Here is a 27,488-nt window from a genome sequence, read left to right as displayed (position 1 = left end):
TATTGTTTGGCCTCAGTGGTCTCTCTTCGTTGACTGCAGCTGGAGTGAACTAGAGGAATTTAAACCAACCGATCCCCGACTGTGTCGCAATGCGCCGATCATGTAAGTAATGGGATATAGCCCAACATCATATTCACCAATAGTCAGTAATCCTAAGATAGGTTTGATGCAACCATTCTGTTTTCTGCGCACCCTTTTCAGGTTATCGTTTCACACCTGCATATCTATTTTCTTTCACATCCTTTTTTTACCTGCTTCCCTTTTTTGTTATTGCCAATTACTTGTCCCTCGACGATTGCCTTCATCAGGCCATCACGTCTCACTGTCTTTATTAGGCCGTCCGTATTTTGTTTCTTCTTGCTATCAAGATTATCACGGAGCCACTCCTCTATATTACTCTTCATAATAATAATAATATTTATAGGCTCGGGGTACAATACCCCTAAGAGCACCAATATAATAATAGTTGTGTGTTTAAGGTTCTACAGAATAAACATAATTTAAAAGTGTATGTGAAATAATACAAGAAAAGCATTGGAAGTTAAATATAAGCATACAATCGGAATATGTCACGTATACAATAAACCTAAGGGAATAAAACAGTGACTAAGTGACATAATTATTCTATTGTGAGCAAACCAAATACAGAAACTTTACTGGATTACTGAAGAAAGAAAACATTTATAACACCTTTGTAAATGAATACAATTTAAGAAATTTTAATGTATAATAAACTAATAACAAAACATGGGAAAGTTATCGCCGCTGATTCTTTTCGGTATAATCTGAGACCAATAACAAATGCTAAACAAAAGAGTCACAAGGTCATTTTTTGTTTGTACAGAACTATTGAATTATGCTTTTATGTAGAAGGAAAGAATAAACTTTTGTTTTGAATGTTTGCGTACTGAAAATATTGTTCAGGTCAAAAGGGAGGGATTCCATTATTTCGTAGATTTGATCAGGACAGAGTGATGACACTTGGCGGTTCGATGAGCGGGGCAACATAGGTCATAGGAATCCCTTATTACTCATGCGTTTGATCCTCATGATTTTTCTGTGGCACCTCATTCTACATTAATCCATCTGTAAATTATCCACCGCTATCATTATTCATGCCTCACTCCCGTACGGAAGCGTGTGCCAAAGGTAAGTTCTGATAAAAAGTTTCATTACTTCAATGCTTGAAATTCCCGCTTGTATTAGATCTTATTTTTGGTGGAATGCTGTCATATCCTGGGCTGTTAAGCTGAATATCTTTCTTTCTCCTCCAATCGCCCGTTATTTTGCTAACCAAATAGTAGAATTCATTCACTTATTCCGTTTTATTTTTTTTCCAATTGAGCCTTGACTTCTTCTCTGCAATTGCATACTAACTGTGCTGATTTTCAGCTGATATCTACCAATTTTCCGACTCATATTCATCAAAATCGTCTTAAAATCCTTCTCCTATCCTGTGCTATGACAGAAAAGTCCTCACCAAATCGTAAACCTACCTAAACTAATGAAACCTTAATGTACTTGCAGAGAAAAGAGGAAAGTTATCACGTTTAATGCTATAGAAGGCAAGAAGACGTTCCCTTTGAGTATCAAATGCACTGCTCGTGGCATAGGGAGTCTCCTATACTATAATCGCCACTCGCTTAGTTTGTTCATGGCCCTCTAGATTGCTCTCTCAACACTACACTCTTTAAGCTAATATAAGATGGCAATTTCACTCACTGACTGACTCATTGATACAATTTCGCAGCCCAAACTGTGATAGCCGTGGGTATTTGGCTTATTGAACGTAAAAGTAGAAAAAAATTCATCGGGAGAAAAATTCTGAAAACTTGAAAAAGTCGATTGGTTTTCGAGATATATCGACTTGAAGTAACATGGGAGCCTTATGGGACTAAAACTTTTTCGCTTTTATTTTGTACTTTTAAACGTCCGATGAACATGATATTCAATGGACATAAAGAAGATTTTTTTGTCAATTTTTTGGTATGGTTGCCATTGCGACGAATTGATATTTAGTATTTTTTATTTTAGTTTGAACGCTTTCAATGCTTTTCTTATGGAAAAAGTTTAGGAATTTTTTTGACCAACTTGCAATAAACGTAGGACAAATTCCTTGACATATAAGGTGTAGGATTTTTCGGATGATTTTTTTGGCTATCTTGGAATTTTCATATGTCGAAAAAATTCCGAGGAATAAACGATTTCGATTTAACATTGTCGTGAAGGGCGAATTTTCAAATTCGGATTTCGGCCTTGAGACATGTGTCATATGAAAATTTGGAATCTCCTAGAAAAACCGTAGAATGAACTTCGTATCCTCACGATCTACCTTACTTTTCCTGTAACCATCTTTGTTAATTCATAATAAAATTCCGAAAAATATCCTGCGCGCGAAAAATCATTGTCGCCATTTTTTTGTGGGGCATACAACCTTGAATATCTTAGCAACCGTTCAAGCTAGATTAATGAAATTTTTAGGGTAATACTTTAATCCAAAAGGTCAACTTTTGAAATGATGGCCATTCCGCTCGATCGATTCATGTGCGAGTTATATCGATACTAATCTCCTTAGTTACGCTTTAATCGCTAATAACTTTTTTGTTAATCAAGTTTTGAACATGAAAATTATACACAATACAACTTCTAATGTGTTTTATCCGATAAAAGTTAACACAGGCCGATTTGATGATTAGAACCGATGTTATTATCGATGGAAGTGTGCATTCGATATATCCCTTTTTCTGAGTTATTTATATAGTTACGGGGATAAAAATTTTAATAATTTTGTGAGAAAGAAAAGCTCTATGCACACATGTAAATAATTTTTATAGATAACGATTCCTATTGAAAATATATCGATATGAATTTATATCGATAGGTCTCATTTTCTCCTTTGCTATTGACCGTACCTGTCCGTAATTTACAGGGTAGTATTTGACTGGCAATATAAATGTTTCTTTATAATTAGGGCTCCATGGCAACCATAGTTTTTATTTTATATCGAATATTTAATTTCAATGTAAAGTAAATGGCGATACACTCATATCGTTTTTACGCACGATTTCATTCAGGATTTCGAAGTGGTTGCTAAGGCTCGAAGTGATTGTTGATGTCTGGTAAACCAACTCTACTACACGTAATTACGCTTAAGGAGGAACCTGCGCTTCGAAATACTGCTTTCATTAGTTAGATAAACTCGATAACAACGAGTTAAAATCGCTCAATTAGTCATTCATAAAAATTAAAAGTAATGCTAAATCAATCAAAATAGCTGTACAATGCATGAATTTTACATAAAATGGAATAATCTAGTGATATGAAGAATGGCTGTTATATTGACTCTTAGGTATCGGAAGAATTTAAGTACTTTCTCTGGAAATACAGTAAAGCTATATAACTACATCATTTGTGATGAATAAAATGAACTTAACTAATGAGACCTTTTGCTCTGTTAATTTCAACCTAATTTGGAAAAATGGTTTATTTATAATTGCTGACCACCAACTTGACAACGCTGCCAACATATCGTAGTTTCACAGCGGTTGAGCACCTTTGTTTGTTTACGTTACCTCGTAGATTTATGTTGCATTGTGACAATATTACTCGTTTTATTATCCCTTTTACTTAGCCTTAAGTTATTAAATATACCTTTGGGCTGAAGTGATGGCGTCATTATGCCGATTTAAAGGCAATTTTGTGTCTGAAGGTAAAGGTAAGAGCTTGGATTATTTGAGGAAACGAAATGTGGCCGAAAGTGAATCCATCAATTCCATCTAAGCGATTTCAACGAGTGCATCTGTTGAAGGATACCGAATCGTTTACGTGCTTTTTTAATTTATTAAGGAATTTTTGCAATATTTCCCAACATAAAGTGTCCATCATTGTTTAAATAATCAATGTTTATGTCTTGATTTATGAAGATTAAAGTCCCTGTCGAATGACTGACACAAAGCTCTTTAATGTTTATTTCTTTGTAGATTTTCCATTCAATATCCTCATCCATACTATTAATAAGGAGTTGATTAGTGAAAATTAGAAACTAATGTGTCAGTTTTAACCCAAATGTAATTCGAATCATTAGTATCAGGATAATTAAATAATACTTGTTCCTAGTGCCGAAGTTTCAGTAAATTTGGAAGGCTGGCATTGCAACTTCTACGGACTCACTTGTGTCAGCTGCCATCGATTGTTCAGGAATGCATCCTAATTTTTATCCTCCTGCAATGACTTCATGAATAGATAAATGTATTTACTGTTGTTTTTTCAAATTATGCTAATTGGACCTTAGGAAAACGTATCAAAGTAAATGGTTTGGTCAGTGAAAAAGGAAGTACTCTTGTCTATTTTATTTTATACTTTCTAAGAATTACATGGGTGAATATTCGATTAATTAGTACGTTCGCGAAGTTGTATTTCCAAATACTACATGGCCGGTGCCCAACAACAATATGCTTGTCTCGTGGTACATTAATTTACCTGTACACCTTATTCTAGACATTTAATATCAATTAAACTGATGATTAAATACATAATGCGCTAGATTTTCTACTTTACGCATAGAACTTCTATTTAAATAAGTATTTTCTACAAGTTTGAAACGATGCATATTTTTCGAAATAAACGTAAAAAAATTTGAAGTAGTATTCAGAAGAACAGATAAACTATCGCCAGTCTCATTATATTCTATCATTTTCGCTTTTGAAGCGATACGCCGATAATTTCAAGGGATGTATTGAATTCCGGTCATGATTATTCGCATGTTTAATAAAATGTAGTCGCATATAGGAATTACTTTAACAACCAGCACTGATAAATTTCATAATTCTGTGTATAGCACGTTTCGAGATGAACTGAATATTCGTTTAATGAATACGTATAAAAATGACTCCGAAAAATCCAATTCACTGGAATTATGCAGCGGTTGACAGGTGCAATATCGCTCTTCATATTTAACCTCCGTATATTTGCAACGTTGCCACTACCTCCGCCGCATAATGGCTGCTCGCTCTGCAGAAAACCGGAAGTATGTTCTTTAAACTTAAATACTGGCGCTAACATATCGGTAACCCCTTCTAAAAAAATATATATATTAAGCATCGATGTCTATTCTATGCTGTGCTAATTTTTCAACGATATATTTCGGGCCAAATTTGAGATAAAAAATGTTTTACAAGGGAAGGACATAATTCTCCCATAAGGACAATGTATTTCAAGGTGGAAATCCGTCATTTTCAAATCCATAAATCTTTCTTAAATGGCCGGTGACATAGTAATATTTTTTCACTATTCGATAGAAAAAATAATGAGCAACAACATATGTCAAAATAAGGGGAGGTTTTCGGGCATGTTTGAAATGATGGTTCCTCCTTAAGCGTAACCAATTCATTATTTTGGTTTAAACATTGGCTTATTTTTTTACTTTTAATGACGTTTGCATGCATTACACCATTTCAAAATGCTTAACTGTATTTATGTATTTTTTATATTTGAATGTTTTTAACAGTTTGAATTTCCCTTTGATAATATATCTCCTTTCCAAAATTACATACTACATTATGCATCATTGAAATACGAAAAATTAAATATTCAAGGCGCATCCTTACCCATTCTTTCATCAAATCATTTCAGCCGCAGTATTGATTGCCTAATGTGCGGAATAATTTCAATCATTGTAACCGGTAATACTGACCATTATATACCATGCAGGGTTGCTTTTTCCCGTGGTTATTTAACCACACGAAATAACGGATAGTATGCTATTAAAATATTTACTTACGTTTTCTAGCATACGTAGGGCCTATATGTTATGCCTTTCGCATACTTCTTTACCAACGCTGAAATTTGGGGTTACGGAGACTACACCCTCATGTCGTTTACGTCCCTTACGTACGTTTACACCCTCACGTCACGTCATCCACACACATCGTTTAAGAATGTTTTACATTATATGGGATTCAAGTAGTCGGGAATAGATATCTAATAAAGCTCGCTTAAGGCGTCACGACAAATGAATGCCATAACCAAAAATTGAGTTAATTCGGCGAAGATAATTTGCTGTGAATATGTATAATGATTATGAAAAAATCTTGCGCGACCTGTTATGAAAGCCGTGTTACGCTGATTTGCGTTGGTTGCGCCATCTATACAGTGATAATAAAAATGTATTTTAGAATATCTATTTTCATGTGCATTGTTAATAAAAAAACTTTCGTGCATGGTGATACTTTCGAGTGCCGATATTTCGCGTTCATATTGCCATCTCCCACCTCACAAATAAGAGCAGGTTTTAGAATAGCTAATTTTATGGCTGTGTGTGAAAATAATTTACAGGCCAGGCGATAGCTATCTTTCACATTATTCCGCGCTCATATATTTAAGAATAGATGAACAGTTATGATGTGTATGATTTGTCGAATTTTTATAAATAAACCTCAAGGAATATGCGAATGCTGGATTTTTGAGGACAGAGCGTTTGAGCTTCTCTCGGTTGAAAGGTGGTAACATTTAATAGATCCGTGCTTTTTGGATTTCTGTTTTCGAAGTTAACTTGATCGGCTGGGTATTGGTGCATTGAATTGGTCTCAGTCCGATAGTAAAAAAAAGCTGTTATATTTTTTAAGTATGCTGGGTTCAAATATTCATAACCAGAAAGAGAAAAGCTACAATTCTAGGACAAGGGTCAAAATTCGAAAAATCGGCAATATTTCACAAGTGCTTCCGTCGTTAATTTTATATTTCTCTCCATTACGTAAGTATTCTATTCAAAACGGTCTTAACGCTTATATCATCGTGGTTACTAAGACGACGTTAAGTATTGTTGAGAGCGAAATAGCGTATCCACCGTCTATTTCATCTATTAAAAGGATATTGTAAGTGTTTTCTTTCCCTTTTTAAGCAACTTATGGACCCAATACTCGAACACGCGTGACACAAACATGTTCCCACCCCCCTCTCGAACCCGCTATATGAAATCAAGCACCTATCGACTCGTTTATTATATGGCAATATAGAGGACTCTGGGTTTGTTATTTGTTGTACTTCGTGTGGGCGAGAGTGTAATTGTTTTGAGTCATTGTTTTCGTGGCTGTTGGCCGTGAAAGTGGAGTTGTGGATGCGTCGTCGTGTAGGAAGGGTCTCGTCCCGTCGTTGCAAGAGGAAGCCATCGACGGTAGCCTGACATTCAGGTGAGTGTTGAGTTGATTAGTGTGGGACTCCCTGTGCATATACAAAATACAGTCCACAAATAATGCTCTCGTATCGCGCGCATATACACAGATACGCTAAGATAAGTTGATTTGAATAAAGCTTAAGGGAATATACGTAGGTACTTGATACGGTGTCTAAAATTTTTCAGTTAAGCCCATCCGTGATAATAACATGAAAGTAAGAGAATGGAGAAAGTGCCTTAGCCTGGCTGAGATCGTGGCATGAAGAAACACTTAGCGGTCCACAGACAGGTTCATCTCCACCTTCTTCATATTCTTCCTCCCCATGATGGTAGCATTGCCAATTAAAAAAACCAGTTTCAAAGATTTCAATCAAAGCTTCAATCGGCTTTCAGACGTATACTTCTAAATTTCATGTTAATAATTATTATTAGGGATCGACTTAACTGAAGGCAACTTTGGTTTCCAAACCAAGTACATTTGCCGCTATTTTTAAACATGGCAGTGAATTCGATTGTGCATTGTAGTTAATGTCTTTTTTTGCGGTGAGCGTTTATGACGTTTTTAGTGTTCCTAAAAAATTCAGAAATGTCAAAAGTGCAATATCTCGAAAGGTGTCAGTATATTCTTAAATTTGTTAAGTATATTCTTAAAGTTGCTGAAAATAGTAAAGGGAAATGAAAATTTTGGGTGAAAGTCTATGACAACCGATATATTCGTAAAAAAAGAGAAGATATTTCAATTTCAAAATTAGTAAAAATTAGTAGGCCACTCGGCGTTGCACAGTGGGGCCAAACCTCACTTTAGGCGGACAAAAGACAAAAAATGAAATCATGAATTGGGTTTTCTAATATATTAGGTCGGCTATCCAGATGTTTGAACTCCATCTTTTCCGTCTTCCTTCCAGGATTAGGCAACTAAGCCTGTTCTTACTCCTTATTACCACGTTTTTCTTGGTCTTCCTATACTTCTCTTGCCAAATGGTTGATAGTTCATTGCTTGTTTTGGAATTATTTCCATTGGTATTCGAAGTATATGTTCCTTCCATATATGTTTGTAGTCTTGTAGTTTGTCAGTGACTGCCTGTTAACCCAGTTCATCTCTTTTTCGAGTGTTTCTTATTTTATCCGATGTTGGGTAGCCTTTCACTGATCTTAAAAATTTCATTTCCGGTGATTCTATCTGCCTTAGTTCATTCTTATTTGGTACCCAAGAATTTGATCCGTGAGTACAGTAGCGACTGCCATCACTTTATAATTTTTTTGTGTTTTCTTTTCTTATTTTGTTTTTTAAGAGTTCTTATGATTGTGTTACATATTCTCTGGAAAGTGCTGACCTTATTTATAATATCTTTTTCCTCGTCATATGTTTTATCGCATCCTAAGTACTGAAAGTGCGACACTTGATCCTCGATTTGTTCATATCGGGTTGCTTCCTATAAATGCCATAGTCTATTTTTTTGTTTTGAAATTCTTAGGTTATATAGTTAGCTCTACTGGTATAGTCTGTGTACTGCCATCTCGAGTTTGTCCTCTTTATCTTGTATTATAGCCTGATCGTCAGCAAACAGCATTGTAATCAAGTATTGAGATGGTCCCAATTTTATTCCTGTTGATACATTACTCCATAACAATGTAATTCACAAGTCTGTATGGAACTGCGCGTAGTAATTAGTGGCAAAGTGAGAGATGAGTTTGTCTCGTAGACATAGACACCGAAATGAACGGTCGAATTTAAACTAAGAGTGAAACACACTGATCATCTCGATTACATTTTTTAAACATTCATCTGATTGAAACATTTACTGAAAATTGAATTAGGTTTTTAAAATTCCTATTTTGGAGAAAGCAAACGTGGAAGAATTAATTATCAAGAATGGAAATTTGTTGATTTTTCTCATTAATATTTTTTAATCAATTAGGGAAAAGTAATATAATCGGACGGAATCGTATCGTGATTTTTACATAATATTATTCAATAAATATGAGATAAAAATTGAAAAGAAATCAATTGCCATCGAGTTGCAAAGGGAGTGTTACGATAGCAGAATTTTATTATGCATGGCAGGCAGAAAGGTAATTCATTCGGTTGCTACGGCCGCATGGCAACGGGTAAACTATAGTTATTATAAATCCTGAATCACACAATTATTTTCTTTCGTCGCGAAAAGTCATAACAAGAGGGATCGCTTTTCGCGACCGGAAAAGTGATCGCTCAAGTGATCATTTTTCTGAATCACACGGTCCCTCCCGCCGTCACCTTTCGCATAACTTTCGATATTACAGCTCATTGTCATTGGTCACTTAGAAAATATAAAAGCGGGTTTGTTTATCTATGTCGTTCCCACGATTGTCAAACGTTGCGCTGCAATCGCTCCATACGGGAATGCGTTCTGATTAACTGATATGGTGTTTCCGTGACGGTTTTAAAAAACGGGAAAAAGCGACCAGACGACCAGTGATGAAAACAAGTGATGGGAATCCTCATCATTAGAGTGATCGCGGAAAACAATTGCCGGCGACGATCATTTGCCAGTGATCACTCGAGTGGTCGCGATAGTGATCACACGGCAATGACGGTTAAAATGATCGTTTAATTCAGGCTTAACCCTTTCAGTCCCACCTTTCTTTAATTTCAAGTTATTTCGCTGGCATTCATTACACGTGACTTCTTACTCTTCGTAGGACCGGTAGTATTCAAGAATCTCATTTTATATGCTCACATATTCTTTTACGCAATTTTTTAAATAATGGACAGAAATGTACCGCTGGGACCTTAGAGCACTTTTTTCTCTCTCATCTAATGTTCCCAAAATTAGATAAACCAGTGATATTTATTTTTTTTAAACTCTATATTTTTGAGTTTTTACTCATAAATCTTATTAGAACACACTTTTATGATTTCAGCAATTTTTCTTTCAATATAAAATATAGTGATAAACAATAATTTTCCGTTTTTTTTTAATTCTCATACAAAATTGAGTAAAATTAGAATTATTAGATGTAGTTACGTATGGTAATCTTGAAAACGATTTCTTGTGGAATTAAGACACAAGTATACAACACAGTGAGAACACTTTGTATACGGCTTAGATTGTCTTTTATTAAGACTACACAGCTCACAAAGACCCCTTTCTGCGTCATGAACTGGCCAATGGACTCCTAGGCCTGTCATTCGTACATCTTTGGGCACGGAATATTTTCCTTGCGCTCTTGTTTTCTTTCTGACTAAATCCATAATTTTTGCAACTGGGGAACTCCACGTCTTTATTCAGTCTTCCTAAACTGAGAAATCCAAACCAATGTCAATCATGGAAATCGAACGTAAGTACGCATTTCTATCTAGTAGTATCTATTTATAAGTTATATTATTTCTCAATATAAGGTATATATTGAGAAATTATGCTTACGTGATAAATAAAATGTGTATGCTGTATGTATTTTGTCCATTATTATGCTCAAGCGGTGAAGTTTTCTGTACAAGTCAATTTTTAAATATTTAACTGTTTCGTATCGCTTCCTTGAAGACTGGGCCCGCATTGCCATTGACAGATGTATTTCTATTAACTTTGTTGGCGAGCCCTTTACTCTTCCTTGTTCATTATTGCACAGCATGCAAATTTTTGAACTGTTTTGCTGAGTACGCGCTATACACGATAGTTGGTTGTATCTCATTTTTTGAGAGGTAAAAGCACAATTATTAAAGTCCAGTATTTTATTTCAATCCGAGTTGAAAAATTGTACACTCAAACTTCAGTGCGAAACTTATTTTAAGTATGAAACGTGAAAGTTTTCTTTTGGTGTAACTAGGGATCATAGGGATCGTAACTGCGAGGCAAGTGCCAAGTGGAGAATAAGTGAAGAAAAACAAGCAATTACCGGTGTTGACCAAGTTGAGAAATCTTTAGCATTGTAGGTTTTTCTCTGATTTCTCTAGTTATTTTGTTGGTGTTACTCTATTATAACGTCGTAAGTAATACACTTTATGTATTCATATTCATGTATATGGACTTTCAGTTTTCACTCATTGCTACAATTCATAATTTTCTGTGACGAAGGTTTGTAGGTTGAAGGCGTTCAAGATAACCTACGCATTACATTTTTTTCTTTTCCAGCCGGCTAAGAATTGTGTTTTTATCGGGGTAGCGCGTTTACGGCTATAAAGACCCCTTTGAGTAATCGCAGTGAGTTAGCAGTGGATATTTCATTTATAATTCATAGCTTCCTGAATCTTTATTGGTATTTTTCATTGCATCTAGGTATCGAAATACCTTCTTAAAACCAATAAAAATATTTTTTTTGACATTTTCTACTTCATTTTTGCAGAGGATCGACGGTACATCCTATAACACCATTACATTATCTTCACAACGCTACAACGAATATTAAAAAAGAGAATCCTCAAGTCGGCCTTGTAATTTGTTGTCGCTGACCGCGCATTTAAATGTTTACAGAAGTCGCTACTCGCGTCGCTGACGGACAAAATGATCTGTTTTTCACGGGAAAATAAGTTCTAATAAGGGGTGCAGGAGGAAGTTTATAATAACGGTGATATTATTTATAAAATTCATAACTATTCATTGTTATTCCTCGCAATCAAAAAACTTATACTGCAAAATATTGGAAAAAATTGGATTGCATTGCAGTCATCGCACCGTCTCGGACATTTTTGAAAACCGATTAAAATTCTACCGAAGAGAAGTGGCAACAGAGATCAGCCTACGGTGAGATAGAATTGGGCCTCCTCCATGCAGTCCCCTTGAACGCTATCCTCGATGCGTCGGACATATTGGCAAGTGACGTCAGCGCCTCCAGCGCCGCAATCCGCGATTTGAGCCTCGAATACTTTTCAAAGTCCAAGGCATACAGGGTTTTTTCTGACTATCTAATAATGAACCTAAATCACTTAATTCACGTGAATTTACAAAATCACTCTCCAAGCATTATAATGTGTCATTTAAAATTAGTGCGGCTGTTCTTGGTCGAACACCTTCAACGGCTGAAGTGATAACCCCAAATTCTAACCCCTCTAAGTAACCTGCACATATATGGTGTAACTATGTAATCAGTAACAATTCTTTTTCTGTGGAACAATTTCATATAAAAGAGCCTTGAACTCGAATACTTAATATGTGACTGATACATCATAGAAGAACCGTTCATTTTTCCATATAGAATTTTTCTTGCAGATTTTAATTTAGAATTTCATCCCGGCGGCTGTTTTTAAGGCAATTTTTGTGTTTATATACAAATAAGTGGGAGTGATGGTTATGTAATTTTACACCCATTTATGAACTACAAGATGATAAATTGTCAGGAAATAAAATGCCTCCACGACTCACTGTTTTACATTGGCATTCATCTTAGGATTTATGCTTATTTCTCTTCACACGAATTATGATGGCGGGAAGTTTTGCGCCTTGAATGCTAACGACTATTACTACTGAGATGCCATGCTGATCACAGTAGAAAATGAGTAATATTGCGCTTTTTATTGCGGCGGAAATTCGAGTATACACAATTAAGGCAAGAATATTGGAAGCCCGAACAACTTCAGGGACAATTTAGGGGTATATTTTACTAGAGCAAAATCTGCATTGGTGGTCAACATTATTTCCGACGCAATTTGTGTAGCATTAGGCACCAAAATTACATGTCAATTACATCAGAGTATTTTGATATTGCCACCAAAGCGTAGCAAAAATGGACATGGTCAGGTTAATTTGATAAAAAATAATACGTGTCTACTCTGAAACATAAGAGCAATTCCATGACCAAATTGGAATTTGGCGTAAAAAAATGACATAGGCATGAGCTTCTGTTCTCATAATCCTAAGGTAGATTGCTTGAAATCGATCTCCCGAAGGGTAACTTAACCCTGATACGGACAACATATTTTTCTGACGTAATCGGGCAAGGTGAGTCCAATGGACGCTTTTAACTTTTGCTTTTAATTTAAACTATTAAACAGTGAAGAATATTACTTTTCACATCAATTTGTACATATTGTGCACCTAAGAATCATTCCACATAAAATTTATTATTGATTGTTTCACAAAATTTTTACATTACCTACTTATTAATTTCATACATAGTCAAACAGCGAGTACAGTGGACTCTTTTGACTAATTGTTTCTGTTTTCACTACATAAAACACCAAATATTTATCGTTACATGTATCTAGTGATAATTTTACATTATTTTGACAATTCAAACCAAATAATTGTAAAATGCACATAACTTTTTACATTTCGTGCAAACAGACTCACCTTGCCCGGATTTGTGGGAATTCAGGGAAAAAAAATTATTTCTAAGTTACTTTGATTCCGAAAAAAATTTTGAATTACTCTAATTTATAGGAAATATACCATTAGAATAAGTAAAAAAATTACAACATGCTGACATTTCAATAACATAATAAAATTCTCAAAAATGTAATGCGATGAGTCCAAGAGACTCACCTTGCCCGAATTAGCGTTAAGGCGAATAATATTTATTGATTTTTCCAAGTGTTCACATTTTTTGCTTGAGACAAAGAGAGAGCCCCACTTTATTTCCAGGTCCGGTCGAAGTGATAAATTAGGACAGATCTTGAGCCGTACGAATAGATATGGGAATTCGTTTTCCCCCAAACAGGAAAGGACTCGCATAAATGCTAATCGTAATTATAAATGGAAGTGAAAAAACTTTGTGAATGTCCACGGTATTTATTTTAAGTACGACGCGTTTCAGCGATTCATCGCTGAAACGCGTCGTACTTAAAATAAATACTGTGGACATTCACAAAGTTTTTTGCTTTTAATTTAAGCTATCAGCGTTTAATTTACACTATAAACTTTACAGCGATTCATCAGGCACAAATGCATGGTTCACGTCACGAAGTCTTATAATGTACATGCGGAAAGGAGGGGGTATGGTTATGAGTTGGTGGAAGTGGGAGAGGGGTTGGGGGGTAAAGGATGGGGGAGAGTTCCTTAGTCATTCCCCGCTGTTAGCCCTGCCCCCGCTAAAACCTTCAACCGAACCCCAATTTCTTACGTATCCCAACCGCCTCCCCACTCCATTCCCCCACCTTCCGCTCCACCTTCATTACCCCGCTGCCAACACTGTCCATGATACATTTCCATACACGGAAAAAAAGTTAAGTTAGAACTATCGAATTCTGATGAAATTTATCAAACTTCTTGGTTCATTTGGCACATTGAAAAATTCAGTAACGATTACCATACCAGTTTGATAAATTCTATCAAACTGGTTTGGTAATTGTTACCGAACTGGACACAGTAGTTCGATAAAAACTACCAAAATCAAGAGGATAATAAAACCGACGTAGCGTGCACAAATGAAAAATTTTCCACTCAGAAAAAACGCTCTGGGGCCGTATTCTGTAACTCCAAACCGATCGGTGTGGCACCGATTCGTCGGGTGCGACGTCACACCGACCTCCGGTAAGAAGTCGTGCGATTCTGTACGAACCCGATCGGTGCGGCACCGACGAGAGGACGGGAGATCGTTGGTAGCCGTACCGACAGCAAAAAGGTGTCGATACGGCCACCGACTTGTGGGTTTCATAAACTCCCCGGTGCGCATTGTACGTTTTATTTTGTTTTTACCTCATCACCGAGTAAATAATGAGGTTTTCTGCAATGTTATTTTTTTCTGCCCCTTCGAATACGTCTCTATAATTCACTGTGTCATAATCTATATTAATTACCTTGACATAAATATAAGATAATGGTTAATAAACATGAGGTTTGCTAACATATAATGACTTTCTCTCATTTATGTTACCACTTAAGTGAAATTTCACCCGCTTGTAATAGGCTTTATTTCTCTCTATCATCATTGATTTAAATGAAAATATTAATTGGATTTTATTCATCTCGAATACCATTATAGCCAATCGGCCAAATTTTGGGTAAACTCTTCTCGGGATTCCCACCGGGTTAAATTATCCATTTTAGCCAACTGAGAAAACCCGGTGGGAATCCCGAAGGGAGTATACCCATATTATTCGCCGGGAAAGCATAAAATCATATTCCAGCCGAATTTTGTCTTATCATTTACATTGACAAAGTTGCCAAAGCGATGCATTGGTCTCCGGTGTTGGTGCTGTTCACACTGTCTGTTGTCACGGCAGAACAGAAGGATGCAGCCGATGGGAGCAAGTGTGCAAAGGAAGAGAAGGCAGCCCCGTCTCTGACTCTATCTCTTACTAGTTGGAGGAATAGCGAGGGAGAATGGGTTGCGGAAATGTCTGCTCGGAAGGAGGTCAACAATTCAATGAGAAACGTGAGCGTTGAAATGGAGCACAAAATCTTCGAGTGCAACGGGAAGACAGTGATCCTAATGACGGGAAGAGGTGAGAACGCTGGAGGAAGATAATATTAATAGTATTATACGTTATTTGTTTATTTCAATCACATTAGATTCGCCATTGCTTGCATTCAATTTGACCATTGTTACCAACTATATACACAATTAGTTGATTGCACCCAAAATAATCCGCATATACGCTATGAAACAAAAAGGTTTATTGGTTACAAGCAGCAACAATGTTACTATTGAACAACGGCATAAAATATTCTTTGATTAACAAAGTTATATAAAGTTTAATAACAAATTTGTATGACTTTGTTTACCAAAAATTGTAACTATAACATTATACACGTCCAAATTAGACTAAAACTTGATCTATTTCTGCAACTTGACTGTTTGATTTTCACCGACCGTATGAACATGAAACAAATGCATTATACATTAGCGTTACACATTTTCTGTGTTATGCAACAAAATTATATAATTTTCTTTGGCAAAGTGCATACCTTGAAAAAGTGATGTTTATCTTTGTTGTATATTGCTCTAATAAATATTTTGATTCTGAAAAACTGCATTCCAACGCTAGAAAGTTATAGAACACTGTTGTATAATATCCTCTTGCTACATAGCATAAATGCGGTTTTAAACCAGTTGTTTTACTCTTGGGTCACGGATTACGACACAAAATTCGGCATTTCGTCTTCGTTTAATCAGAAAACGAAAAAGTAAGATTGACAGATTGGTATGAGTTGGTTAATTTTTTTCTATTCCGCCCGGGCGTCTCGTTATAAAATCAGCCTGGTCCGTTGTACCCTGTTTAGAAGATGTGTTTGGTGCGTTTTTAACAGTTTACTTTTCAATTATGTATTATAAATCAATTCCGGATTCGTACATTTTCTAAGTATGCCGTATTTATTGCAGAAGTGTTTGGTGATCATGGACAAGAAATTGTTAAGGAAGAGATATTTTTCAACGTAAGACATGGAAAAAATGCATTCATCACAGATGGCGGGCGGTCAGCTATTCGGAAGAAGTAAGTTGTTCATTCTTTTAAGGTAAATAAATGGGTGAAGGTTAATAAAAGTATATAGATAGCCAGAGATTTGAGAATATGTAAAAATCTATTTTCAAGAAATGTAATTTGCATGGTAGACCCTGCTGCGTTGGTGCAAGATTGGTCATGTAGCATACAATCAAAGATGTTATCATTAAAAGCTCACAATATTATTATGTGAATGTTTTGCTATGCTTTAAGAATCAATGTTATTTGTGCCTCGTACGCGGTGTAAGTTGACCAATGAGTTTAGGCAGAATGACCCACAAAACAATTTATGGGATGGATTCGATGACTGATCTGTGAACTATCTATAATGGGCTGAAACTAGAACGGTTCCAAATGCCAACGTACCCATACACAATCCAAAATATCAATTGTATGACACAAAATCCACTGAAATTTTACTCAAAATGTTCAATGGAAAATTTCCAATCATTGGACCCCCAGGCATTCATTCAAGAAAATTGGCATTTTCTTTTAAAACTTTTGAAACTACGTTTAAAAATTGACGAATAATTTCTGTATTTAAATTCTAATAAATGTATAAATCGCCCACATTATTCATATAAATACTGATTCGACGATAAATAACACAAAATATACAGAGGCTTAAACGAAAATATTAATTCCATGGAAAAGCGTTAGCTCAGAACACTTCATGAGTTACAAGAATTCGGCTAAAATATTTCGCTTGTGTTGAAAAAATAGCTGAATCCAAGATGCAGTTATTGAATTGACTGCTTTCAATGAATCATGATTTCAATTTTTAGCACTGAAATATGAAAAGATTAGCATCAAATCCAATTTAAACTCGCATCTCGTATTTTATTGGTCTCGTAATCTTTATTGGACCATCATGTTTATATCTATGATATATACAATTATCGCATCCACCGAAAATCACGAATTTCTGTTTTCATATTTCAGTCCCGAAAATCACGAAGGTCATGGGACACTGTTCTCGAGCAGACCGCTGATGGACGATGAGCTCTTCGAAGTCCGGGTGGCGAGTAAGATCAGCGATTGGGGCGGAACTTCTATTGGCATCGGAGTCACTGCTATACCAATCAGTTCTTTCAGTTCCTCGACTCTTTGGATGATGGTTATAGAGTGAGTTCCTGCGACTCGATTTTCAACGAGCCATTTGGATAAAACGTTGGCATTCCGAGAAAGAAGTACAATAACAATTTTGTAGATACTTTCCTGGTGTACAATTTTGGTCCGAGCAATTTTTATCGTAAAAATAATCATTTGGCCAAAAAAGGCAAAAAAAAACATTTTTGTCACCTTCGACCTAGAATAAAATATTTTGCACACACGGGATCAATGGGGAATTTTCAGGAATTCATATAAGTGATATTTGAATCGTTCCCGTAAATTTTCGGCTTGTTGGGCATAGGGTAGTTTCCTATAATTTTTTTATTTCCTAAATCGAGAGATTATTACTCCTGCAGTACGCATTTCACGCTTTTAGATTTTTAAATGACGACATCTATTTTTCGCGATTAAATCAAAAGTGAAAATTGTTAAACGCGCGAAAACGCGACGACTAAGTATGAATGCAGGGAAAAGCCCGTGTGACGTCATTCTGGTTCCCGGCTACGCCGTGTGAGGTAACCTTGGGGGCCTTTGGGCGAGGATGTATGCGCCGCTGCTATGCAGGCTGCTAGCAGGTAGCAGAGTACCCTGCTAGCGCGTAGCACTTGGCATTAGGATTTTGAGTTCGGTGTCGTATTTTAGAAACAAGCTTCAACCCAACCCAACGCCAACCCAAGCTAGAGTTTTAAGTGACGCAGTGTAGGATATTTGTGACTACGCGATATAATGTATTTCTGGATGAAATATAATTGACTGTTCGTCATTACCATTGGCGATTAAGTTAAATGGTGCTTGGTGAAAATTGCTATAGTACACTGTTCCACAGTTTGTTTGTGTTTAGGGGTTAAAAGATATTGTTTGTCTAAAAGCTACCACCACATCACATCTCTTATATAATGCGGCAAGTCCTGACTGACTCACATTCACGCATTGAGCAAAACACAGCACAACGGTAATAATAATTGAATTTCATTAAAAATAATTAGACAATTTTACGTATAAAATTTTTTCGGGCTCGGTTTTGCGGAAGTTCGATATATCCATGGTAACACAAATGGTAACACAAATTAGGACTGTGAAATGTGTTTTGTTGGGCAGACTGGCAGAAGTTTTATAGACAGAATGAAGGAACACGGAAAAACTTTTACGTATAGTAACGGAAAATCTTGTTTTGCAAACCATTTATGCCTGAATAAACATGTTAGTAATTTTGAAGTAGATATTTTAATGACAAAGGGCTTAAATTAGATTTTATGGAAAAATTAGAAATTTTCAATAGCCCGGATGGACTTTGTAATAATGTTTTATTTTGTACTGTTAAAGTTAAGCATCCCCTTTGACGTCAAAACCCTTACCTCCACTCAAGCCTCACTTGTATGTTTTCTGTTATCGTCCGTCATTCATTTGTTCACCCAAACGGTTCCCCCTCCCACCCCCCTCGCGCCAGTTCCATAAGCCTCCTACCTTGTCCTGGGTATAAATACTGAGAGAGCGCTGGTTGTTTCACCTTGAAAATGGCACAATGCGTTGAAACCATGTTCTATTGTTTAGTTTTGAATTCAAAGTGTGGAAATTACCATGTTTTTTGTTCCTACTGATGCGAAAGAAATAAGCAGCATTATTAAGGAATTAAAGTCTAAAAAATCTAAAGGTGTTGATAATATTTCTACACAAGTTATAAAAGAAGTAAATGCAAATATTTCGGAGGTCCTTGCCCATATTGCTAATCTAAGTATGTATACTGGAATATTTCCTAAACAATTAAAAACTGCAATAGTGATACCAATTTTTAAAAAAGGTGATAAAATGAACGAAAATAATTACAGACCAATATCCCTATTATCTGTATTTGCTAAAATAATAGAAAAAGTTGTTAAAGTCAGACTTCTTAAATTTCTAAATCAGCATAGTTTTTTCAATAAAAACCAATTTGGATTTATGAGTGGTAAGAGTACAGAGGATGCATTATTAAAATTCTGTTCAGAGCTGAACGACGGACTGAATAAGAACTGTAGAGTTGCTGGCTTATTTGTAGACATTACCAAAGCCTTCGACTCCATTAATCATAACATACTAATGAATCGATTATGGGAAGCGGGTATACGTGGAACCGCATATGATTGGTTTCAAAGTTATCTTTGTGATCGAGATCAATGTGTGCGTCTTAAAAATTGCTACAGTGAAAAGATTCGACTCACCTGTGGTGTGCCACAGGGTTCTGTGTTGGGACCCATACTGTTTTTAATATATGTAAACAATTTATGGGCTGGCAGGTTTAAAGGTCAATTAACGTCATTTGCAGATGACACTGCACTAAGTTACTCTGTTAATAGTGTTGATGATTTATGAACACATTCAAAGTGATCTATTAACACTCAATATGTGGTTTTCGGCTAATTATATGTTGTTAAGTGAAAAAACGAAATATATTATGTTTAGCATGAGTAAATCTACCCCAAACAAAAGTAAACTATACTATCAATGTGCAAATTGTATAAAAGATAATGTTACTTCCTGTGATAAATGTATTTTGATCGAACAGGTTAGTCACATAAAATATTTAGGTATATATTTTGATCAAAATTGTAAATGGAAGTCTCACATAAATAAATTAAAATCAGAAATGATTTCTATTGTAAGAAAATTCTACTTCCTCAGATACATATGCCCTGAATCAGTGTTAAAAATGGTATATTATGCTCTCGTTAATTCAAGATTGCAATACGGAATAGCCTGCTGGGGTGGAGCATATTTTATCAACATTAAACCATTGATAGTGGCGCAAAAAAGGGTTATCAGGGTTATAACACGATCGTATAGGAAAAGCCACTCATTTCCTCTATTCAAAAAATTAGATGTCCTCCCACTAAGGCATTTATTCATTTATAAAGTCCTTAGAATATTCTATAACCGTAGTGGTGAAAAGGCCCGACCACAAAACTATGACATTAGAGCTTGGAGAAACTTCCATATACCTAGGCCGACGATTGAAATTTATCGACAGTCATACAATTACTTAGGGCCTAAATTGTTTAGCATGTTGCCAAGCAATGTAGCAAACTCTGAAAAAAGATGAATGAATGAATGAATGAATGAATGAATGCTTTATTGATGCTCTGGGAAACCCATAAGAGCAAAAAACCTAAATACAACTAAACATTCTGCTCAAGAATACAATAAATATGAAATAGCACAACATAAACAAAATTAATCAACTCAAAGATTTGTACAACTAAGAACAATACATTTACGGTTTTAAATATTCATACAGTTTACTCTTGAAAGATTCCGGGGTGGAGGAGCGTTTTATTAAGGGGGGTAATGAATTCCAAAACTTAGAGGCAGTGATCTGGAAGGAATTTAGGTATAGGTTGGTACGGGCTTGGGGTATATGGAGAAGGTTAAGGTCTGACCGGGTTCTTCGGAGGGAAACACTAGTCCTGTAAGTGAATAAGTTGTACAGGTATTCAGGCGTTTGAGTACGAAATAGGGAGAACAGAAGAGACCCCAGGAAGTACTTCCTTCGGGAGCCAATAGGCAGCCATTTCAAGGCAACAAAGTGCTCAGAAACGTGATCGTCTCTGCGAAGGTCAAATATAAATCTAATGCAGCTGTTAATTAGTCGCTGGACACGTATTTCAAGAACATTTGTTAAATCACAATACACTAGTATACAATAATCCATAATAGGAAAAATCAAAGAGGTTACAAGTGCTATTCTCGTGTGGACAGGTAAATTTTTCTTTTGAAGTTTCAATACATAGAGAATTTTATTTCCCTTATTGCACATTTCCAATACATGCTGATCCCAATTTAAAGTAGTGGAAAGAGTGATGCCAAGGTATCGAACAGTTTTTTTGAATTTAACAATGCTCGTGTGAACACGAATAGGTGGAAGACTGTCATGATGGATGCTATTTAAAAGTCTTGAATTTCCGAAAATGATTGCTTGAGTTTTTAAGGGGTTTAATTGTAGGCAGTTGATATTGGCCCAAGAGATGATGGAGCTAATATCACTGTTAATTGTTTCGATAAAAAACGGAAGTTCGTCACGAGAGCAGTGAATGTAGATTTGCAGATCATCTGCATAGAGCATATAGTTGGCGTGACTAATGGACTTAGCCAGGTCCAGGGTGTACAAAGTAAAGAGGAGAGGTCCAAGGACGGATCCTTGAGGTACGCCGCATGAAATCGGGAGCCATGGGGATATCTCGTCACCTGAGCCCTTGACAGCTTGACTTCTGCCCGTCAAGTAGGAGTTAAACCAGTTTAGGGCAGAGCTGGAAAATTCGAGGGACTTTAATTTGCGTAAGAGAACTACGTGATTAACTCGATCAAAGGCCTTACTAAAATCGAATAGAACCATAATGGTTACCAATTTCTTGTCGGTGGCGAGACGAATATCGTTAGTGACTTTAAGCAGGGCAGTCTGTGTGCTAAAACCCTTGCGGAAGCCAGATTGGAAAGGGTCTAGTTTACCAGATGATGTTAGAAATTTCATGACTTGAGAGTGCACAATCCTCTCCAGTGTTTTAGAGAGGGCACAGAGAATAGAAATGGGCCTGAAATCAGATGGGTTTTCGGGCTTGATAACCTTTCTGACGGGCGTGATAAGTCCTTTTTTCCAGGCAGCTGGAAATCGAGCGTAGGATAAGGAATAATTAAAGATTTCAAGGATAAATGGAAGTAGGAACTGAGTGGCTTTATGAACAAACATAATAGAAATATTATCGTGACCTGGGGAATTAGATTTCGTCTTCTTAAGGTACTTCAGAGCAGCATCCGGTGTGATGTGTTGAAAAAAGAAATTATTGGCATCAAACGGAACATGAATGTCGTCAATGGTCGGTGCATCTGTTGCAGTGTCGCTGGTACTACTCGACAGAGAGGTAAAAAATTGATTTATTTGATCAATGTCAATATGACCTGGCAGGGCATTGGAACGCTGACGTACTAACCCGAGGTTCCTCAATTCACGCCATATGGACTTTTGGTCACCGAGTTTCAAGAGTTTTGATGTATAGTAATGGTGTTTAACTTCCGTTATGCGGGCTTTGACCATATTGCGATAATCCTTGAATGATTGGAAGTCTGCAGGCTTTCTGGTGCGAATATATATTCTACGAATATGATTACGTTCGCTTATTAGATTACGGATTTCTTCATTAAACCACGGTGCGTGAACGCGCTTAGGATAGCACGTCACTAGAGGTGCCAGAGCATTGATACATTTCAGTAAATGAGAATTAAAGCAATCAACCTTAAGGTCAATACAGTCGGACTTAAAGAAATCGCTCCAATCCAAAGCCGCAAGTTCATTCTGGAAAATACATTCATCAAAGTTTTTAAGTTTACGGAATTTAAAAGGCTTTGGGGGTGTAGTATAGAGCTTAAATCGATAGGAAATTTGAATGAGATCATGAGCTGACAAAAAGGGGACAGGCATTTGAGAGTATGAGATCACCTTGTCAGGGTCATCAACAATAAACAGATCGAGTAAAGTATGACTGGTTGCTGTATGATGAGTTGCAGTAAACGGAACTAAATGAAGATTGTTACACAAGGTAAAATTCCTAATATACTGACTATCAGATTTGACTTGGAGGAGATCAGAGTTAAAATCTCCAGTTATCACAACGTTGTTGTAGGTGGGAAGAAAACGAAGAAGGTCGTTTTCGAAAACACTCATGAACCCAATTTTGGGAGGACGATAAACAACACATAATAATAGCTTTAGAGTATTTGGGCTGATGATGTCGACAAAAAGATACTCCGGTCGGGAACAGTAAGTTGAGGGAGAAGAGGCAATGACTGAGACCTGAAGATCCTGGCGAATAAATAGTCCAACACCACCTCCCACTTTACCGAGACGATCATCCCGAGATGATCAAGATGGGGATTTGCATCCGCTGTAAAAAAAATGGCTTATGAGGTGTGAGGAAGTAGAGTTTCTACTAAAAAAGGTGGGTTAAAAAGTTTACAATAAAAGGTATATTGTATATTCTATGTATGTAATTATGCGTTTATATAAGAAAAATAAGAAAAATAGTTATCCTTGTCCAAATATTTGAAATACGTTTTGTAATAATGAATGCAATCGGCAATAGAACAAATAACTGAATACAAAGAAATTTTACTTCTCATGTGTGCTAGCACCAGACCTATGCAAAAAGTTTAAGATGGTAGCCCCAAAACTACTCAAAGGGGTACCTATATATTCCAAAATTATTTAAGTATGTTCTAAAATGTAATATTTGATTGTAAATGGAATAAATTATATATTATTATTATTATTATTATTATAAATGCGTGATCAGGCAACGGCGTGGTTGCGGTGCTACTAAATATCTCGTCAAACGAAAAATCGGGTGAATTCGTGATCATGCAGAAATGCGTGATCGTGCCCCACACGTTGGAGCGCCAAAACATGTGACGAACGGGTTTTGCGTCCGTTATAAAATAGAGCAAGAAACACCTCAGAGCGGGGGCGACGTAAAAAACGAGTAATTTTGGGAATGCGAAACATACGGGATAATTGGAAGGGGAGGTTGAGGGTGAAAGACCACACGTATTCCTGGGTTGCGAACGCAAGAAATGCATTTATTGACAAATGTCGCAATAATTAAATTTAACATACAAAAATATGGGGAGTAGCACTTGAAAAAATGTTAGTAGGGCCGGATTGTCAAGGATCAAATACAAAATACAAAGAAACCAAAAATCAACTTGATAACATAAAAGTAAACTTGAAATGAACTGCATTTAAATCTTTTCGCAGGGTTTAAAAGTCCACTGCTGCACTTTTAAGATTCAAGATTCACTAATTGTTCCAGCGCTTTCTTGCAATGGGAAAAGAGGGGGTAGGAGGGAGAAACGTTCTCGACGCTGCTTCGACCGGGGACAGTGTGGGGACACGGTAGATTACTGCACCTTATTCGGGAACACGAGGTGATGACGTGGCCGAGTAGACTTCTCATGCGCTCGTGATGGTTCCTCGTTGCATTTTCCAAGCCGACGACTGGGGAGTTGCCAAGGTGCTTTCTCTCTATCTCCAGTAGCCTGTGGCTCCAATGCTCCACCGTCTCTCTCCGGTGTTGAGTGGTTCAATGACTGCCTGTCTCTCCCCGATGTTGAGTGTCCCATCACTGACTGTCTCGTGAGAGGGGAAGGGAGGGGAGGGCAGTGGTTCCACTAGCGCGCTCTGTCGGGTCGTGATTCACCTTGTTTGCGCGGTATTTAAAAAAAAATGCTATTCACACGCACACATGAAACAATTACATTTATACCAAATACACTCAAATAGTAAAAAAAAAGGAAAGGGTAGGAATTGTGTCAAGTGCTACTCATAAATGATAATTAGCGCTGCCGTTACAATATATTGTATATTGCCTTATTCTCTGCATTTTATATTGTTTCACATTTTTTTCTAACATAGCCCTGAAGATGTTTTTAAAATAAAACGAAACGTTGGCTGCTAACTTTTGATTTATTGACCTAAACTCCAGGAAACATCATTTTATATATTAAAATAAGGTCAAGAAAAAGGAGAAAAAATAATAATAATAATCATATTTTAGAAGGTATTTCGATAATTAATTTTGTTTCTATATACGAACAGCACCCTTATAAATGTGTTTTTGATCATGCGCAGCTAGAAGAAGTTTTGTAATATTTTTGTATTGTACAATTTTAACGAAATATCACATATTTTCCTCCAAAGGTGATTCCGTCACAAATGGAATTGCCCATATATATTTTATAATGTTTTATACTTAAATTAGTTCATTTTACATGAAATAAATAAATTTCGCCACGTGACATTGTAAAAAATTGTGCACATTTATGTGATACTAGATGATACGGCAAACGTCGTGCCGCCTAATAATCACTGAACAGTTTATTTAAAACGTTTTATTTATCAAGAGCGGCTGTACTGATTTCAATAATTTTAAACCTATTGCAATAAAATTTTTCGTTTCGACTTCGTTTTCGTTTTTTACACAGTCAATAGATTTAAATTAATTCAGAGTACCAACTATTTGATCCTGATTTACCTAGTTTGAGTAATCCACATATTTGTTGTACACCGTCAAAATTGCTCGCTCAATCAACCCTTTGTGATTTTTGTAAGGATCAGTTATATTCAAGAACATTTTGTTGATTAGCTTACCTTCCAATGAAACGAATTTGCAAACATTCCGAGGAAGTGAAATCAAACTCCTCGATTCGTCGACAGGAACACTGACATTACTGATTGTCAACAATTTGTTGGAGATTTGTTTACATACGGTACTGGAGTGTCAACTCGAGCTCGGCTTAAAATTGGCTCGAATTAAATTTAAAAAATATAATTTCAATTTTAATATATTTAACAATTAAAATGCTATGTTGTTACGAAGCTCAGCCATTAAAATGATGCTAACTCCTAATAACATATCCCTAAGATCTAGATAAATTTTTTTGTGAACTTTGCCTACTTTTTAATGTTTATTCTGTTACCTGGGGCCCAGACGAATCCAGAGAACCTAATATCATTAAAATCGGTGCAGCCGTTCTCGAGTTATAAATGGTGTAACTAACACGATTTTCGACTTTATTTTACATAATATAAATTTACAATTTTTTTCATTCTACTTATAAGAACCATGAGAGAGATATATAATGACGTACTTTACAAATTATCACCGCGTGAAATATTTGCAGGCTAAAGTTCGAAAAGTAAATTCATGGAATCTCTGATGATGGGTGATGAATGCTTTTATTTTCAGAAACCAGACCTGGATGATGTACGATGAAAATATTTTCGTGGATGGAGACGAAAATAAGGAAAATTATGGAACGAGTTTATCTTCCCTGGACGTGAGTTACTTTTCATAATAATACCAGCATTCTGAAAAATGCACCAATATAACCTATCTAAACCAAAGTACAGTATTATTTACGTTTTATGGGTTGCTGATTACTAACTTGACCACTGGAATAAAAAAAATCTAAATTTTTCGAAAACCGCAGCTAATATTATTTTGTTTCAGATTGGTGACAAGGTTGGTGTGCAGCGAACTAGCAACGGTACTTTACATTTTTTTGTGAATGGAGTTGACCAAGGAATAGCCGCAATCGGAATACCTCGAGATGTCCACGCTGTTGTGGATTTATTAAGAGATTTCGTCGCAGTGGCCATAGTGTAAGGGTAAGGGGCTTCAACGTAACCAGATACACAACATAAGCATGCATAATTCGAAAAAGAACTTGTTTTGAATGGGCTCCTCAAGTGAAAATATTAAAAGTGTGACGTCAGCGGGGTGATGCTTAGACAATTTGACCTAATTCCATCGTGTATGAAGTAGCACATCTGTTTTAAATTACGATGAACAATTTTACGCAATGCATTATTTCATATGCGTGTACATGGAAATTGGGTAAACTGTCTTCCATCATGTGTTCTTAGAGTTGTTCCTCTAATCATCAAAGATTGTCTAATGCACCTCTGTGTGTATGTGATCCTTGAAAGGAAATATTTAGTTAAAAGAAACGAAATATTGGAGCAAAATTTTCAGTATATTTTGCGTATCTCTCGGTCTTTTTACCAGTGCTATCATTGATTGAGTAGTTCGATATCACTACCCAAATTGCCATTTATTGCCAGGATAACGAAACAAGAAGGTTTTATCCAATTACGAATACGCATTATGTATTTTTAAACTGTCTCAACAAAAATCTGAAGCAGTAAATAGAAATGGCGACGAGCACAAAAAATTTTAATTGTAACAACTGATGATTCACTGTAAGGATTCTTGTCAATTATGTGTTCCACAAGAAGAAATTTTGAATAAATTCTGGAATTTG

General features: G+C 36.1%; 1 protein-coding gene across 1 annotated transcript; it reads left to right on the top strand.

Annotated features, from left to right (window-relative positions):
• LOC124163723 (neuralized-like protein 4) lies at positions 1–27,488 on the top strand. Its single transcript, XM_046540797.1, has 6 exons — positions 1–102; positions 15,246–15,530; positions 16,409–16,520; positions 17,472–17,654; positions 26,411–26,501; positions 26,675–27,488. Exons 1-6 carry the CDS (start codon positions 90–92, stop codon positions 26,828–26,830), a joined length of 840 nt encoding a protein of 279 aa, XP_046396753.1. The 5' UTR covers positions 1–89; the 3' UTR covers positions 26,831–27,488.

This window comes from Ischnura elegans, chromosome 8 (assembly GCF_921293095.1).
Source record: "Ischnura elegans chromosome 8, ioIscEleg1.1, whole genome shotgun sequence".
Taxonomy (NCBI): Eukaryota; Metazoa; Arthropoda; class Insecta; order Odonata; family Coenagrionidae; genus Ischnura; species Ischnura elegans.
Note: the sequence above shows the minus strand (reverse complement) of the source record. Positions and strands in the feature narration are given on the sequence as shown.